The sequence below is a fragment of the Myiozetetes cayanensis genome, unplaced genomic scaffold (assembly GCF_022539395.1).
Source record: "Myiozetetes cayanensis isolate MyiCay16 unplaced genomic scaffold, myiCay2020 scf41, whole genome shotgun sequence".
Lineage (NCBI taxonomy): Eukaryota > Metazoa > Chordata > Aves > Passeriformes > Tyrannidae > Myiozetetes > Myiozetetes cayanensis.
Window position 1 is genome coordinate 58115 of NW_026087643.1, and position 14133 is coordinate 72247.

At 59.2% G+C, this 14133-nt stretch overlaps 3 protein-coding genes across 9 annotated transcripts in view; 1 reads left to right on the plus strand and 2 right to left on the minus strand.

The window, feature by feature from the left end:
- Window positions 1-14133, minus strand: part of LOC126647899 (protein S100-A10) — a 136382-nt gene that overhangs the window by 1227 nt on the left and 121022 nt on the right. The window contains exons 2-3 of one of the 4 annotated variants that reach the window (XM_050330489.1): window positions 1985-2087; window positions 349-488 (exon numbers count right to left, since the gene is read on the minus strand). In XM_050330489.1, the coding sequence (XP_050186446.1) occupies window positions 349-480 (132 nt within the window). In that variant the 5' untranslated portion in view covers window positions 481-488; window positions 1985-2087. Of the gene's footprint in view, window positions 1-348; window positions 489-1984; window positions 2088-3078; window positions 3094-3312; window positions 3331-3535; window positions 3554-14133 lie in introns of those variants that run through there. The other 3 variants (XM_050330490.1, XM_050330488.1, XM_050330491.1) reach the window with 3 other exon arrangements.
- On the plus strand, window positions 3638-10126 carry DEDD (death effector domain containing). The gene is made up of 6 exons (XM_050330460.1): window positions 3638-3906; window positions 4345-4897; window positions 6804-7134; window positions 7743-7850; window positions 8181-8327; window positions 8689-10126. Exons 3-6 carry the CDS (start codon window positions 6810-6812, stop codon window positions 9063-9065), a joined length of 957 nt encoding a protein of 318 aa, XP_050186417.1. The 5' UTR covers window positions 3638-3906; window positions 4345-4897; window positions 6804-6809; the 3' UTR covers window positions 9066-10126.
- On the minus strand, window positions 10862-14096 carry NIT1 (nitrilase 1). Of its 4 annotated transcripts, none has more exons than XM_050330469.1 (6): window positions 14056-14096; window positions 13113-13355; window positions 12797-12900; window positions 12376-12509; window positions 12170-12295; window positions 10862-11671 (listed from the first exon to the last, which is right to left on the minus strand). In XM_050330469.1, the coding sequence occupies exons 2-6, from the start codon at window positions 13343-13345 to the stop codon at window positions 11405-11407; spliced, it is 864 nt and encodes a 287-aa protein (XP_050186426.1). In that variant the 5' UTR covers window positions 13346-13355; window positions 14056-14096; the 3' UTR covers window positions 10862-11404. The 4 variants fall into 4 exon arrangements, with proteins under 4 accessions (XP_050186426.1, XP_050186428.1, XP_050186424.1 ...); XM_050330471.1 differs by having other exon boundaries at window positions 14049-14073; XM_050330467.1 differs by lacking the exon at window positions 14056-14096 and adding an exon at window positions 13586-13814.

Below are 14133 nucleotides of genomic sequence, written 5' to 3' on the forward strand. Positions count from 1 at the left end.
TCTGGGATTCCATCCTGGAATCCTGGGGTTTGATTCCAGGGTTCTGAGGGATCCAGCCCCAGGGTTCTGTGGAATTCAATCCCTGAGTTTGATGGGATCCAATCCCAGGACTCTATGGGATTCAATCCCAGGGCTCTATGGCATTCACTCCCGGGGTTGTACAGGATCCAATCCCAGGGTTCTATGGAATCTAATCCCAGAGTCCTGTGGGATCCAATCCCAGGGTTCTGTGGGATCCCATCCCAAGGTTCTATGGGAGCTGACCCCAGAGATCTATAGGCCCCCCCCAGGTTTCCATAATGCCCCCCCGGTACTCTGGTGTCCCCCCCATCCCGGATCCTTCCCCACCTCCAGGAATCCTGGGAATTCCTTCTCCATGAGGGCCCTCAGGTCCTCCTTGGACAGGTGGTCCTTGTCCCCCGCGTACTTGTGGAAGGTGAACATGAGGGTCTCCATGGCGTGTTCCATCTGGGACGGCATCCTGGGGGCTGAGGGGGCACAGGGGGCAGCACAGCTCAGCAGGGCACCCCAAAATCCCACCCAGGCAACCCAAACCCCTGCCCTGGGTACCTCAAACTTCCCCTCTTGCTGAGCCTGGCCCCGCTCATCACACAGATGGGACAGATTGGGAGGGCCACGGGGGGATGAGGGGCACAGCTCGGCCGGGCACCACAAAACCCCCTCCTGGGCACTCCAACCCTCCTCCTGGGCACCCCAACCCACCCCGCTGAGCCCAGCGCCGCTCATCAGACGGATGAGCGGTTTTCCAACCGCTGGGAATTAGCCGGGAATGACTCGGGGATGACTCAGCTCCGGCCACAAAAAGGGGGGGCAGGAGGGAGGAGATGGGGGGGACACACGTCCTGAGGGTGTGTCCCGGGTCCCCCCCCACCCCCCACCCCGAGGCACCCTGGGGACCCCCGATGAGTCACGGGGAGGGGTTGGAGCCCCTCCCTTGGGTGGGGTTTGCCCATGGCTGGAGGGGCTTTCCCCCCTTCAAAAAAAAGGGTGACACCCCCCCAAGAAGGGTGACACCCCCCCCAAAAAAGGTGACACCCCCCAAAAAAGGGTGACACCCCCCCAAAAAGGGTGACATCCCCCCCAAAAAGAGTGACAATTTCCCCCCCCAGAGGGAGGGAACACGGCGGGGAGGAGCAAGAGGGGGGACACAGGGGTGGGGACACAGGGGGGGACACGGCGGGGGGAGACACGGGGCCACACCCAGCGCGGCCCCCGAAACAGGAAGAGGCCCCGCCCGCGGATTTGCCTCCAAAAATGAGAGGCAGGACTGAGCCCCCCCAAATTGGGGGCAGGGATGGGACCCCCCCCAAATCGGGGGGCAGGATTGAGCCCTCCCAAATCGGGGCCAAGGATGGGACCCCCCAAATCGAGGGCAGGGATGGGACCCTCCAAATCGGGGGACAGGACTGAGACCTCCCAAATCGCAGGGCAGGACTGAGCCCCCCAAATCGGGGGCAAGGATGGGACCCCCCCAAATCGGGGGCCAGGACTGAGCCCCACAGGGGCTGCAGAGATGAGGTCCCCCCAAAATGAGGTGCAGGGATTGATCCCCCCAAAGTGGGGTGCAGGATTGAGCCCCCCTATCAAGGGGGTGCAGAGCTGAGGTCCCCTCTAAAAGAGGTGCAGGATTGAGTCTTCCCCCCCAAAACGGGGTGCAGAGATGGAGTCCCCTCTGAATGAGGGGTGTAAGATTGGCCTCCCTCAAAGTGGGGTGCAGGGATTGAGACTCCTCAAAATGAGGTGCAGGACTGAGCCCCGCCAAAGAGAGTGCAGGGATGGGGTCTCCCCAAAATGAGGTGCAGGATTGAAGCCCCCAAACCAGGATGCAGGGCTAGAGTCCCCAAACCGGGGAGCAGGGATGGGACTCTGCCAAAATGAGGTGCAGGATTGAGCCCCCCCAAACCAGGATGCACTGATGGGGTCCCCCCAAAGAGGGGCACAGGGTGGGGCCCCCCGCACTCACCGTGCTCGTGGCAGGTCCGGAGCGGAGCGGAGCGGAGCGGGCAGTGCCGGGGCGCGGTCCGGCCCGGGATAGGCACGGCGGGGGCGGGACGGACCAGCGGGGGCCGCGGGGGGGCACGGGGCGGTCACAGTGACTCACCGGGGCCGCCCGGCCACGCTCCGCCCTGACCCTTCCCCCTCTCCGGACCCCCCCGGGGATCCCCACGGAACCCCTCAGTCCTGCCCCGTGTCCCCCCACCCGGGGACACCCCGGGACCCCCTAATCCTGCCCCTGGTCCCTTCCCCTCCCCGGGACGCGCCCAAGTGCTGCCCCGGGTCCTCCCCTCGGGGGAGTCCCCCTCGATGTGTCCCTCCCGAACACCAGGTACCCCCCGGGACGCCCCCTTTCCTACTCCAGGACCCCCAGATCGCGCCCGTCCGTCTTTTGGATCCCCCTGGGCCACCAGAGCCCGCACACACACACGTCCTCCCCCAACACCCTTCGTGTCTGTGTGTCCCCCCCCCAACCCCTCCCGGGACACCGGGGACACCCCCCCAAATGGGGGTGGACACCCCCGCCCCCCAGGCGCCTGCCCGGCGCGTGCCGCGTTAATTACAACTAATTGGGCAGCGCCCCGCGCGTGGCACCGCACCCGGGGCGGGGGAGGGACACGGGGGGTTCACGGGGGGACACATCCAGCTCATCCTCCCTCCCCTCCCGGCCCCACCCGGGAACGGGCAAAGGTGAAAGGAAAAGGGGGGCGGGGGTGTCCCACCCACGGGTAGGGACAGGACACGCCCCGTGACGGGGGGGGTACGGGGGCAAGAGCGCCCCCCACTTGTCCCCAAGGTCCCCCTCTTGTCCCCAGGGTCACCACAAGGATCCCCCCACCCCTTCCAGTAGAGCCCCTCCCCACCTTGTCCACAAATACCCCCTTGTCACCAGAGTGCCTCTAAGGATGCTCCTCCTTCCAGAAGGGCCCCCACCTTGTCCCACGGGTCCCCCAAGGACCCCCCAGTTTGTCCCCAGAGTCCCCCAAAGGACCCCACCCCCAAAAAGAAGCCCCTCCTTGTTCTCCTTGTCCCCAGAGAGCTCGCCATGTCTCCATGCCCCACCTTGTCCCCAAAGCCCCTCTTTGTCCTCTCTTGTCCCCAAAGCCCCCCTTGTGGCCCTGCCCCCTCCCCGTCCCCAAGACCCCCACCCGCATCCTCCCCTCAACCAACCCCACCCCAAACATCTCTTCTTTCCCCAGGACCCCTCCCAACACCCTCCGCCTCAATATCCCCCTCAGCCCCCAAGGAACCCCAAACCCCCTGGAACTCCCCCAGACCCCGCCCCTGTGCCCTCACTCAAAATGGCGGCGCCCCCGGGCCCCGCAATGGGCGCGAAGTCGCCCCGCGGGCCCCGCCTGCCCTTCTCCAAGATGGCACCCGCGCCGCCACCACGTGTCCCAAGGGCGTGGCCGCCTTGCCCGCTTGCCTTTACCCAACATGACGGCCTCTTCCCCATGTTAATCAATAGCGCTGAAGCCGCCGGGGCGTAGGCCGGATGTGCCCTCTCATTTGCCCTCACCCAAGATGGTGCAGCTTTCCCGTGGTTTTCCATAGGGGTGAAGCCGCCGCCCGGGCGTGGGCGTGGCTTCGTCGCCGGATGAGGCGTCACGGCGGAGCCGCCCGCGAGCGGGGAGCGGAGCGAGCCGGGGCCAAGATGGCGGCGCCGGGGCTGGGCCGGCCCTGAGGGGCCGTGAGGGGCCGGAGGGGCCCCCGGGCATGGTGGGCTCGACCGGGCCGTAGGGGGGGCCCCGCCGCTCCCCCCGCGCCGCTCCGCGGGCCGCTGAGGCCGCCGGAGCCTCCCCGGGGCTCAACCGGGCGCTCCCCGGGGCCTTTCTGGGGAGAATCGAGCCCTCACCGGGGCCGTTTGGGGGAGAACCAGGGCCTTCGCGGGTTCGTTTGGGGGAGAAACGGGTTTTTTTTGGGTGAAACGGACCCTCCCTGGGACCTTCTGGGGGAGAACCGGGGCTTTTCGGGGTGAAACGGACCCTCCCCGGGTCCTTTCGGAGTCTTACCGGGACCTCCCCGGGGCCGTTTGGAGCCTCCTCGGGGCGTTTTGGGGTCTCACCGGCGCCTCCGGGGGTGAAACGGACCCTCCCCGGGGCCTTTTGGGGGAGAACCGGGGCCTCCCCAGGCTTTAACGGGGAGGGAAGACCTCCCTGACCTCCCCCCGCCCTCCCCATTTTGGTGCTTTTTCGCTGTAATTTTGGGTTGATTTCAGCCGAAAACGGGGCAGAGCCGGAGCTTTTTTTGGAGTTGGTTGTTTTGTTTGGTTGTGGTGTTTTTTGTTTTGTTTTGGTTTGGTTTTTTTTAATTTTTCTTTTTTGACAGGAGTGGCTCTCGCTTCCAATCCGGTTTTCCCGGGATTTCAGCTCTTCCCGAGGGCAAAAAAACCAGGATTAACGGCGCGGGAGGAGGAATGGGATGAAATTTAAAGGATTTCTTCACTCAAGTTTTTTTTTTTACTTTTTGATTGAGGTTTTTTCACTCAAAATTGCCTGAATCTGTGTTAAATCCGGGAACAAGGGAATTAAATCCTTCGGGAATGGTGTCCCTGAAAACAGGACTGACTTAAGGGGAATCCCGGACTCGGTTTTTCCTCGATAAATTATTAATTAGGAAAGAAAAAAGGGTAGGTGGTTTTTTGGGGGAGGGGAAGAATCAAGAGGTTTCGGGCAAGTGGAACAGCCCAGGGACTGACTGATCCCGGCCTCTGGAATTCTGGCTTGAAAGTGGAACTTTAGGAGCCTCTGCAGGAGATTTTTGTGGAGTTTATTTAAGAAAACAAGGAGAAAAGGGGATTGAAGCTTCCTTGGACTGAAGATTCGTTGGATTCCTTCTCTGACCTGGGATCGAGGGACGGCTGGAATTGCTCTGGGGTGAGGTGGGTGCTCCTCGATGTGGGGGGTTTTCCTGCTATTTTAGGGATTTGTCCTTCCCTCTGTGGGCCTTGGGGTGTGGGGATCGATTCAGGGGAGCTTGGGATGGATCCAGGGGGGTTCAGGATTTTTCTAGGGATTGGGATGATCTGGAGAAGCTCAGGATGGATCCAGGGAGGCTCCTCATGGATTCTCCCTGTTTTAATCCTCCTGTGCTTGAGGGATTTGGGGGAATCCAAGGTTCCCCTTCCAGGGCTTGGATCCGGGCAGGTCTTGGGAATTCTCACCCCAGGACAGCTTTGGGGATTTATTCAGGGATTTGTGGCATTCCAGACACCATTCCCAAACTGTGAAAGGGCTGTTGCTCCTCTTGCCATCCTGGGATTATCCACAGGGAGTCGTTTCTTTGGGGGCTCCCTTGGGAATCCCTTGGAAATCAAGACCCACAGTGGCTGGAACCGAAGTTTGGGATTCACCAGGAATTAGTTGGAGCGATGGATGGAAGTGAAACCCACTTTAAATTCAGATTTCCACCTTCCCAGCTAGTTCCATGGATCCAAATTCCCCAGTTCCACCCTGGGAGAATTGTTTTTCCATGTGGCTCGTTTTCCTCATGGATGTTTTGTCCTGGGATGCATCTCCTTCTTCCTCCTCCCCCAGCATTCCCAGCCCTGGGATATCCCTGGGAATCCACTTTATTTGGGCTGGGAGTGGGTTTTTTTGAATTCTTACTGGATTTAGGAGCTTTTCAGGCCCTTCACCTCCCAGAAGATCCTCTCCAAAGAGAAAAAATGAGGGATGAATCCCGATTTTTGCATCTCCCTTCGATGGGGGATTGTTCTATTTTTTCCTGGTTAATCCATCGTGTCCTGAGGTTTCCCATCCCTCAAGTGTGATGCCTCAAGATTCTGGGATGCAGGGAACCCACACCTGGCAGGATTCCCAGTGGGAATTGGGAGCAAAAAGCTCCCTTGGAGTCTCCCTCATGTCCATTTCCCTGGGAAAACTCACCTAAAAAAGTGCCAAACTGGGATTTGTGCCTTTTATTCCACATCCAGGCAGGAATTTTCTGGGAGTTTCGTAAGGTTTTATCTGAATTAAGTGGGAATCTCCCTGATATCCACAGGGATCCTGTCAGAGATCCAGGGAAAGCTTTGGAAGCTCCAAAAACTTGTTCTTCCCGTTCTCTCAAAATTATTGTAATGACCCCGGAACGCTGAGGGAATTCTCTTTCCAAGGAAAGGCTCCAGAGGGGATGGGAGTTTCTAGGGATTTGGGGATCAGCTGCTCCTCAGCTTTTTTCTGGGAGATCTTCCCATTCCCTCCACTCCCAAGGGAGCAGTTCCTTGAGGAAAATCCAGGGATTTGGGGGGATTCCCATTTTTTCCCTACCTGGAGGTGGCGACAGATTGTTTGTCCCAAGGATTTAGTAGGAATTTTCCCCTTGGAAGGGGATTTGCAGCCCTGTCTTGCGTCACCGGGAATTGGGAATAGGTGGGAGATTCCTGTTGTTATCCCGTGTTTATCTTTATTTTGGAAACGGTATCCAGGGAAAAAACCCTCTGGGGGGCTGGATTTGGGTTCCTGGAGCAGAGCAGGAGCTGCATCCTGGTGGATCCATTAACCATATATTCATAGGGAAGGGAATTAAGGGCTGGATTCTGGGCTCATCCATTAACTCCATATCCATAGGGAAGGGATTCTCCCAGGTGGATCCTGGGATGGTCCATTACCCCATATCCATAGGGAAGGACTGGATTCTGGGCTGCCCCACCACTGTCCCTGCACTCCCCACCCCCAGTCCCTCACCATCACCCTCCCCCCCAAACCAGCGAAGCCCCATCCCCAGTCCCGTCCCCCCATCCATGCCCGCTCCGTGCCCGCTCCCATCCCACGTCCCGGTGTCCGCAGGCTCCCATGGCGGGCCGGAAGCGCGCGGGGCCGTCGGCGTGGCCAGAGGAGCGTGGGGAGCGGGAGCAGGGGCTGTACAGCCTGCACCGCATGTTCGACATCGTGGGCGCCCACCTGACGCACCGCGACGTGCGCGTGCTCTCCTTCCTCTTCGTCGACGTGCTGGACGAGGCCGAGCGCGGCCGCATCCGCAGTGGCCGTGACTTCCTGCTGGCGCTGGAGCGGCAGGGCCGCTGTGACGAGAGCAACCTGCGGCAGCTGCTGCAGCTGCTGCGCATCATCACCCGCCACGACCTGCTGCCCTACGTCACGCTCAAGAGGCGGCGCGCCGGTGAGTGGGGCTATCACGATACAGGGGGTCAGTCACGATATATGGGATCAGTGTCACGATATGTGGGGTCACTGCCACGTGTCACGTTGAAGCAGTGCCACACCGGTGAGTGGCGCTGCAGCAATACGATACCCTGTGTCACCATATGCAGGGTCAGTGTTGCGATATGCTGGCCTATATCGCGATAGGCGGGGCTTGTGTCAGGGAGAGAGTGGCCTGTGTTGTGACATAACTGTCACCCTTTGGGAGGTGACAGGTGGGGACGTGGCCCATGTCACGGTGTGGAGCCCTACATTGCGATGTGGGGTCTGGGTCACCCTTGGGTGATGCGCTGATGAGGGCGGTGGTGGAGCCTCGTCTGGAGCCTTTCCTGTGGGATTGGAATGGGTTTGTGTGTGTGACACTCCAAGTCCAGATATTGGGATATATCCCTGGATGATCAGTCCCTGGACAGTCCATCCCTGGACAGTCCATCCCTGGACAGTCCCTGGACAATCCATTCCTGGACAATCCCTCCCCGGGCCAGGCCCTCCCCTCTGCTGTCCATGAGGGGGGTTCCCGGCCCCCCCATGGAGTTTTTCCCGCCGTATTCGTGTTGTTATTCCCAGTGTGCCCAGACCTGGTGGACAAGTACCTGGAGGAGACGTCCATCCGCTACGTGACCCCCCGTGCCCCCGGGGAGACCCCACCTGGGCTTGGGCACCCCCCCAAATCAGGTGGGTGCCAGGGGGGCATTTGGGGTCCCCCTTGGGGGGTTTCCTGGGGATTATTCCAATTTTCTATCCCTGGATTCCCTGGGAATACAGGGACACACCTGGCACTGCACAGATGATGTCAGAGGTTCGGGGGGTGGGGGCTGTTCCTAAGTCTCGGGGGGGCCTTTGGGTTTTGGGGTGTCATTTGGGGTCACCCCTCATCCCATGGTACATGGGGACTATGGGAAGTGAGGATTTGAGCATCCCCTGTAATGAGGGGTGAGATTTGGGGTTCCCCTCTAATGGAGGGGGATATTTGGAGTCCCCTGACCCCCCTTTGTGCCCCCTCAGTGCCTGCCCCCCACCCTTCGCTGTGCTGCCCCCCGGGGGGGCCCCAGCTGGGCCCGAAGCGCCCGGGCCGGGCCCGGAGCCTCCTCGGGAACCAGCGGAAAAGGAGGAAGTCGGTGACCCCGGATCCCAAGGAAAAACAGACCTGTGGTGAGGGGATTTGGGGGGAGAATGGAGTTGGGGGGTGGAATCTTGGTGTTGGGGGGTGGAATCCTGGGATTGGGGGGACCTGGAATCTGGGGTTGCAGGGGAAAACCTGGTACTGGGGATTGGATCCCAAGGATAAACAGATGAGGGGGTGGGGAAGGGCTTGGGAATTGAGGAGGTCTCCAAAAAGAGAGGGGACCCCAAAACCCGGGGGACAAATATTGCTGAAGTACTGAAAACATGTTGCACTTGGGGAAAAACAGCCTGATTTTGGTAAAAATACAGATTTCAGGGCACCATCTCCAGGGGTCCCACTACCACCCTCAGCCCCCCCTGATTTTTGGGATCCCCCTTTCCCCTGCAGATATCCGCCTGCGGGTGCGAGCCGAGTACTGCCAGCATGACTCCGCCCTGCAGGGCAACGTCTTCTCCAACAAGCAGGAGCCCCTGGAGCGGCAGTTCGAGCGCTTCAACCAGGCCAACACCATCCTGAAATCCCGGGATCTGGGCTCCATCATCTGCGACATCAAGTTCTCAGAGCTCACCTACCTGGACGCCTTCTGGCGGGATTACATCAACGGCTCCCTGCTGGAGGCTCTCAAGGGCGTCTTCATCACGGACTCACTCAAACAGGCCGTGGGCCACGAGGCCATCAAGCTGCTGGTCAACGTGGATGAGGAGGATTATGAGGTGGGACGCCAGAAACTCCTGAGGAACTTGATGCTCCAAACGGCTCCCTGAGAGGAGGGGGGTTTCCTGCCTTTTTTTTTTTTTTCCCTCTGCCTTTTCCCTCCCCCTTTTTTTTCTCCTTTTTCCCCTGTTTTCCCTTTTTTTCCCCCTTTTTTTTCTCCCCTTTTCCCACTTCTTTTGTTTTCCCACCTTTTTTTCTTCTTCCCCCCGTTTTTTTCCTCTTTTTCCCCTACCTTTTATTTTCCCAGCTTTTCTCTGCCTTTTTCTCCCGCCTTCCCCCCCCCTCCATTTTCTCCCTCAGAGTTTCGTTCCATGGATTTTTCCTTCTCCTCTTTTTCTTCTTCTTGTTCTTCTTGTTCAGGTTTTTTTTGGGTTGTTTTCCAAGAGGAGGTGAAAACCCCTCCCGGTGGGATCTGGGGTTTGGAGGTGTGGGGGAGCGCTGGAATATTCTGGAATTCCGCACTTTTTGCCCTGTCTGTTCCTCCTCCTTGTGTTTTCCATGTTTCCTCCCCCCTCACCCTGTTTTCTTTTGTATCCATTAAAAACTGCAAAAAAAAGGCAAAAATCCCCTTGGTTCGCCTGAGGGACACAGTGGGATTTGGGGGTTGGAACTGCAGGGAGCACTGGAATATTAGAATATTCCACAACTCCTCACTTTTCCTGTGTCAGCTCCTGCCTCTTCTTGTGTTTTCCATGTTTTTCCACGTTTTCTTTTGTATCCATTAAAAACAAACAAAGAAAAAAGGTAAAAATCCCATTGGTTCACCTGAGGGACACAGTGGGATTTGAGGGTTGGAGGTGTGGGGGCGCTGGAATATTCTGGAATTCCGCACTTTTTGCCCTGTCAGTTCCTCCTCCTCCTTGTGTTTTCCATGTTTTTTCCCCCAATTTTCTTTTGTATCCATTAAAAACAACAAAAATAGGCAAAAATCCTGTTGCTGCGACATGGTGGGATTTGGGGGTTGGAGCTGCAGGGAGCACTGGAATATTGGAATATTCTGGAATTCCTCACTTTTGCCCTGTTGGTTCCTCCCTCTCTTTGTGTTTTCCATGGTTTTCCCCCTGTTTTCTTTTATATGCATTAAAACCAACAACAACAAAAAAGGCAAAAATCCTGGTGATGCACTTGAGGGACACGGGGGGATTTGGGAGATCCAGTGGAATATTCCATAATTCCTCACTTTTTCCTGTCAAACTCCTTCCTCTCCTTGTGATTCCCATGGGGTTTCCCTTTTTTTTCCATCTTTTATTTTCCATCCACTAAGAACAACAACAAAAAAAGCCAAAGTCCTGGCGTTTGGGGCAATTCCCCCTTCCCCTCCCCTCAGTTTGTCCCCAAGTTTTCCCTTTTTCCACCCAAACTCCCTTCTTCCCCTGGGGTTTTTTTAGGATTCACACAAAAAATGGCCATTAAACCCCCAAAAAATGGTCTTTCCCACAAAAAATGGCCACTTTCCCCCCAAATCGGCCATTTCACACCTCAAAATGGCCATTTGTCAAAAAAAATTCCCATTATACACCAAAAAATAACCATTTTCCCCCAAAATGGCCTTTTTCACCCCCCAAAACAACCATTATACCTCAAAAATGGCAAATTCACCCCAAAAAATGGCATTACACTCCAAAAACCATCATTTAATCTCAAAAAATGGCCATTTAACCCCCCAAAATTGGCCATTTTCACCCCAAAATGCCTCTGCATTATTTCCCCCCCCAATTTTGTGAGTTCCCCCCCAATTCTCATCAGCACTGGGGGAGTTCACCCCATAACCCCTCCAGTTTGGGGTTTCCGAGCAGCCCCCCCAAACCCCTTCCTCCCTCCCCAACAATCCAGCCACATTTTGGGCTCATTTACTGTGATTTTTTTATTTTTAAAATCTCAGGAGAACAAAAATTCCCCCCTCGAGCCTCCTCTTCCCTCCCGGGACCTCAAATTTGGGGGGAGTACCCCAAAATGAGGGTGGACCCCACAAAAAAAGGGGGAACACTCTGTGGCTTCAGCCCTGGGGGTGGGTTGGGAGCCCTGAGCTGCCTCATTTTGGGGGGGAATGGGCTGATTTAGGGCAGATTGGGGTAAAATAAGGATTTTAGGGTGTTGGTGTCACCCCTGGGGTGCCATAAAAGTGACCCCGAAAAGGGGATGACCCCCAGGAAAGGGGAGACCCCAAAAAGGGGGAACACCCCAGTGCTGTGGCACTGAGCGTGTTGTGGAGCTGCGTTTCAGGGAGAAATGGATTGATTTGGGGCTGATTTAGAGGAGATCTGGAGCTGACTGGGGGCACATTTGGGGCTGATTTGGCTCCAATGCAGATTTTAGGGCTGTGGAGTCCCCAGGCGGCCATACGGGTCCCAGTGGCTGATTTGGGGCAGATTTGGTTCAGGTCCAGCCTTTAGGATGCCGGGGCCCCCAGGCAGCCGTACAGGTCCCTGCGGCGGTGCCCCTGCACCGGGATGTCCCTGCGGACGCGCTCCAGGAATTCCAGGTCGATGTCGGCGAAACAGAGCCCGGGCCCCTCATGGCATTGGGCCACCACGGTGCCCCACGGGTCGGCCACCAGCGCATGGCCGAAGGACACCCGGCCCTCGTGGTGCCGCCCAGTCTGCGCCGCGGCCACCACGTACGACTGGCACTCGATGGCCCGGGCACGGAGCAGGACCTGGGGGGGCACCAGAGGGGTCATTGTGGGGGAAAATGGGGGATACCGCAGGCACTCGATGGCCTGAGCATGGAGAAGGAATTGGGGGGGGGAAAAGGGGACTCTTGGAGGGGAAGATGGGGAACATGGGGGTCACTTGATGGCCTGGGCATGGAGAAGGACCTGAGGGGACATGGGGGGGCCGTGGGAGGGGAAAGGGGAGGTATGGGGGGGTACAGTGGGCACTCAGTGCCCTGGGCACAGAGCAGCACCTGAGGGGACATTGGGGGGTTCACCAGGGGGAATATGGGGGGCACTTGAGGCAGGGGACACGGGCATTTGGGGGGTCACTGGAGGGGCACAGAGGGCACCTGGGAGGACATGGGTGGGCTCACCCTGGCAGGATTTGGGGGCACTTGGGGCAGGGGACAGGGAGGGTACTGGGGGAATATGGGAGGCTGTTTACCTTGTGGGATACAGGGGGCACTCGGGGAGGTACCGGGGGGGATCCCCACTCACCTCCCAGTGGGCAGCCCCGGTGGGCACGGTGAAGGCCGAGGGATAGGCCAGGATTTGGGCCCCAGCCTCACGCAGGGCCAGCGAAAGCTCCGGGAACCGCAGGTCGTAACACACGGCCAGGCCCAGCTTTTTTTGGGAACACCAGGGGGGTCACTCGGGGTGGAGAGACCCCCAGGGACCTCCCTGGGGCGGGGGGGGAGCTGTACCTTCCCCACGGGGGTGTCCACAGGGGGCACAATGGCGGGGCCGGGGTTGGTGAAGCTGCTTTCCCGCAGGGAGACGCTGCCAGGGAGCTCCACGTCAAACAGGTGGGTCTTCCTGTATGTGGCCACCATGGCACCTGGGACAGGGAATGTTGAGAATGTTGGGGGTAAAGGGGAACATGGGGACATGCCAAGTGTTGGGAGTGTTGAGGGTAAAGGGACATCCCAGGGGTTGGGAATGTTGGGGATAAAAGGGGGTACAGGGACATCTGGAGGGTTGGGAATGTCAGTGACACGGGGATTGGGGATCTGGGGGACCCAGAGGGGACATGGGGACATCCTGAGGGTTGGCAGTGTTGGGGACAAAGGGGGTGCCAGAGGGATGTGGGGAGGGTCAGGAATGTGGAGCTCCAGGGGGTCCCACCGGAGTTGTCCAGCAGGATGTGGCAGTTGTAGATCCGGCCGGTCGTGTCCCAGTCGTGGCCGCGCTCATGGAAGCCCCCGAGGGAGAGCCACACATCACATTCCCTGGGGACACGAACGTGGGATCCCCAGCCCTTGTCCCCATCCCTGTCCCCATTCCCGTTTTTGCCCCCAGTCCCATCCCTGACCCCTGTCTTTGTCCCAAATCCTATCTCTGACTCCATTCCTGTTGTTCGCCAACTCCCAGCTGTTCCAGGTGTGTCCCCTTGTCCCCACATACCCCCAGTTACCCCCAGCACCCCTAAGGAGCCCCGTACCTGGCCAGGTGCTGGTACCTGCCCAGGGTGGGGCCGTGCAGGGGCTCTGCCAGGCTCAGGCTCTGCTCGGGGCCGGTGCCGATGAAGTCGAAGCCCTCGGGCAGGAACACGAGCCGGGCCCCCCTTCCCGCCGCCTCTCGCACCAGCGCCGAGCACTGCAGCCAGTTGTGCTCCTTGTCCGGGGTCGATGTCACCTGAGCCACGGCCACCACGGCCCGGGGGGGCACCGACATGGCGGGGGGGCTGTGGGGTGGGATGGGGGTCACCACATGGGGATTGGGGCCATCTCAAACAACCTCGTGGGGATTGGAGTCACCTCTTGGGGATGGGGGTCACCCCATGGAGACAGGGGTCACCTCACAGGGCAACTTCCAAGGACCAGATCACCCCACAGGTCATCCCACAGGGACAGGGGTCACCCTCGGGTCACCCCCCACCCCCCCGGGGTCACCCCATGAGTTCCCCCCCAGTACCTGCCCGCAGTCCTGGAGCTCTGGGGGGCTCGGGGGGGTCTCAGGGGGGGTCCCAGGGGGCGGCAGCACAGCAGGGCCCGGGGGGCAGCCCTCAGCCTGGGGGGGACACCCCAAAGTGGGGAGGGGGCACAGGGATGGCATGGTGGGGTAGAACCCCCAAACTACCTCCAGACCCCCCCCAAACTGCCCCCAGTGTTCCCAGTACCCCACAAGGTCTCTCCCAGTGTTCCCAAGAACTCCCAGTCCCGTCTCAGTATCTCCCAGTCTCCTTCCAGGTCCTCCCTGTGACCCCCAAACCCCCACTCAGTGCTCCCAGTGCCCCACAAACCCCCTCCCAGTGAATTCCAAACCCTCTCCCAGTGTTCCCAGTAACCCCTTCCAATGCTCCCAGTGACCCGTCCCAGCGCTCCCAGCGCTCCCAGTGCTCCCAGTAACCCCGTCCAGTCCCTCCCAGCGCCCCCACCCCTCACATTCCCGTCCGGCCGCTCCGCGAGCAAAGTCCCCCCACGGCCCTGCCCTCACCCAACATGGCGGCGCCCAAGCCGGCC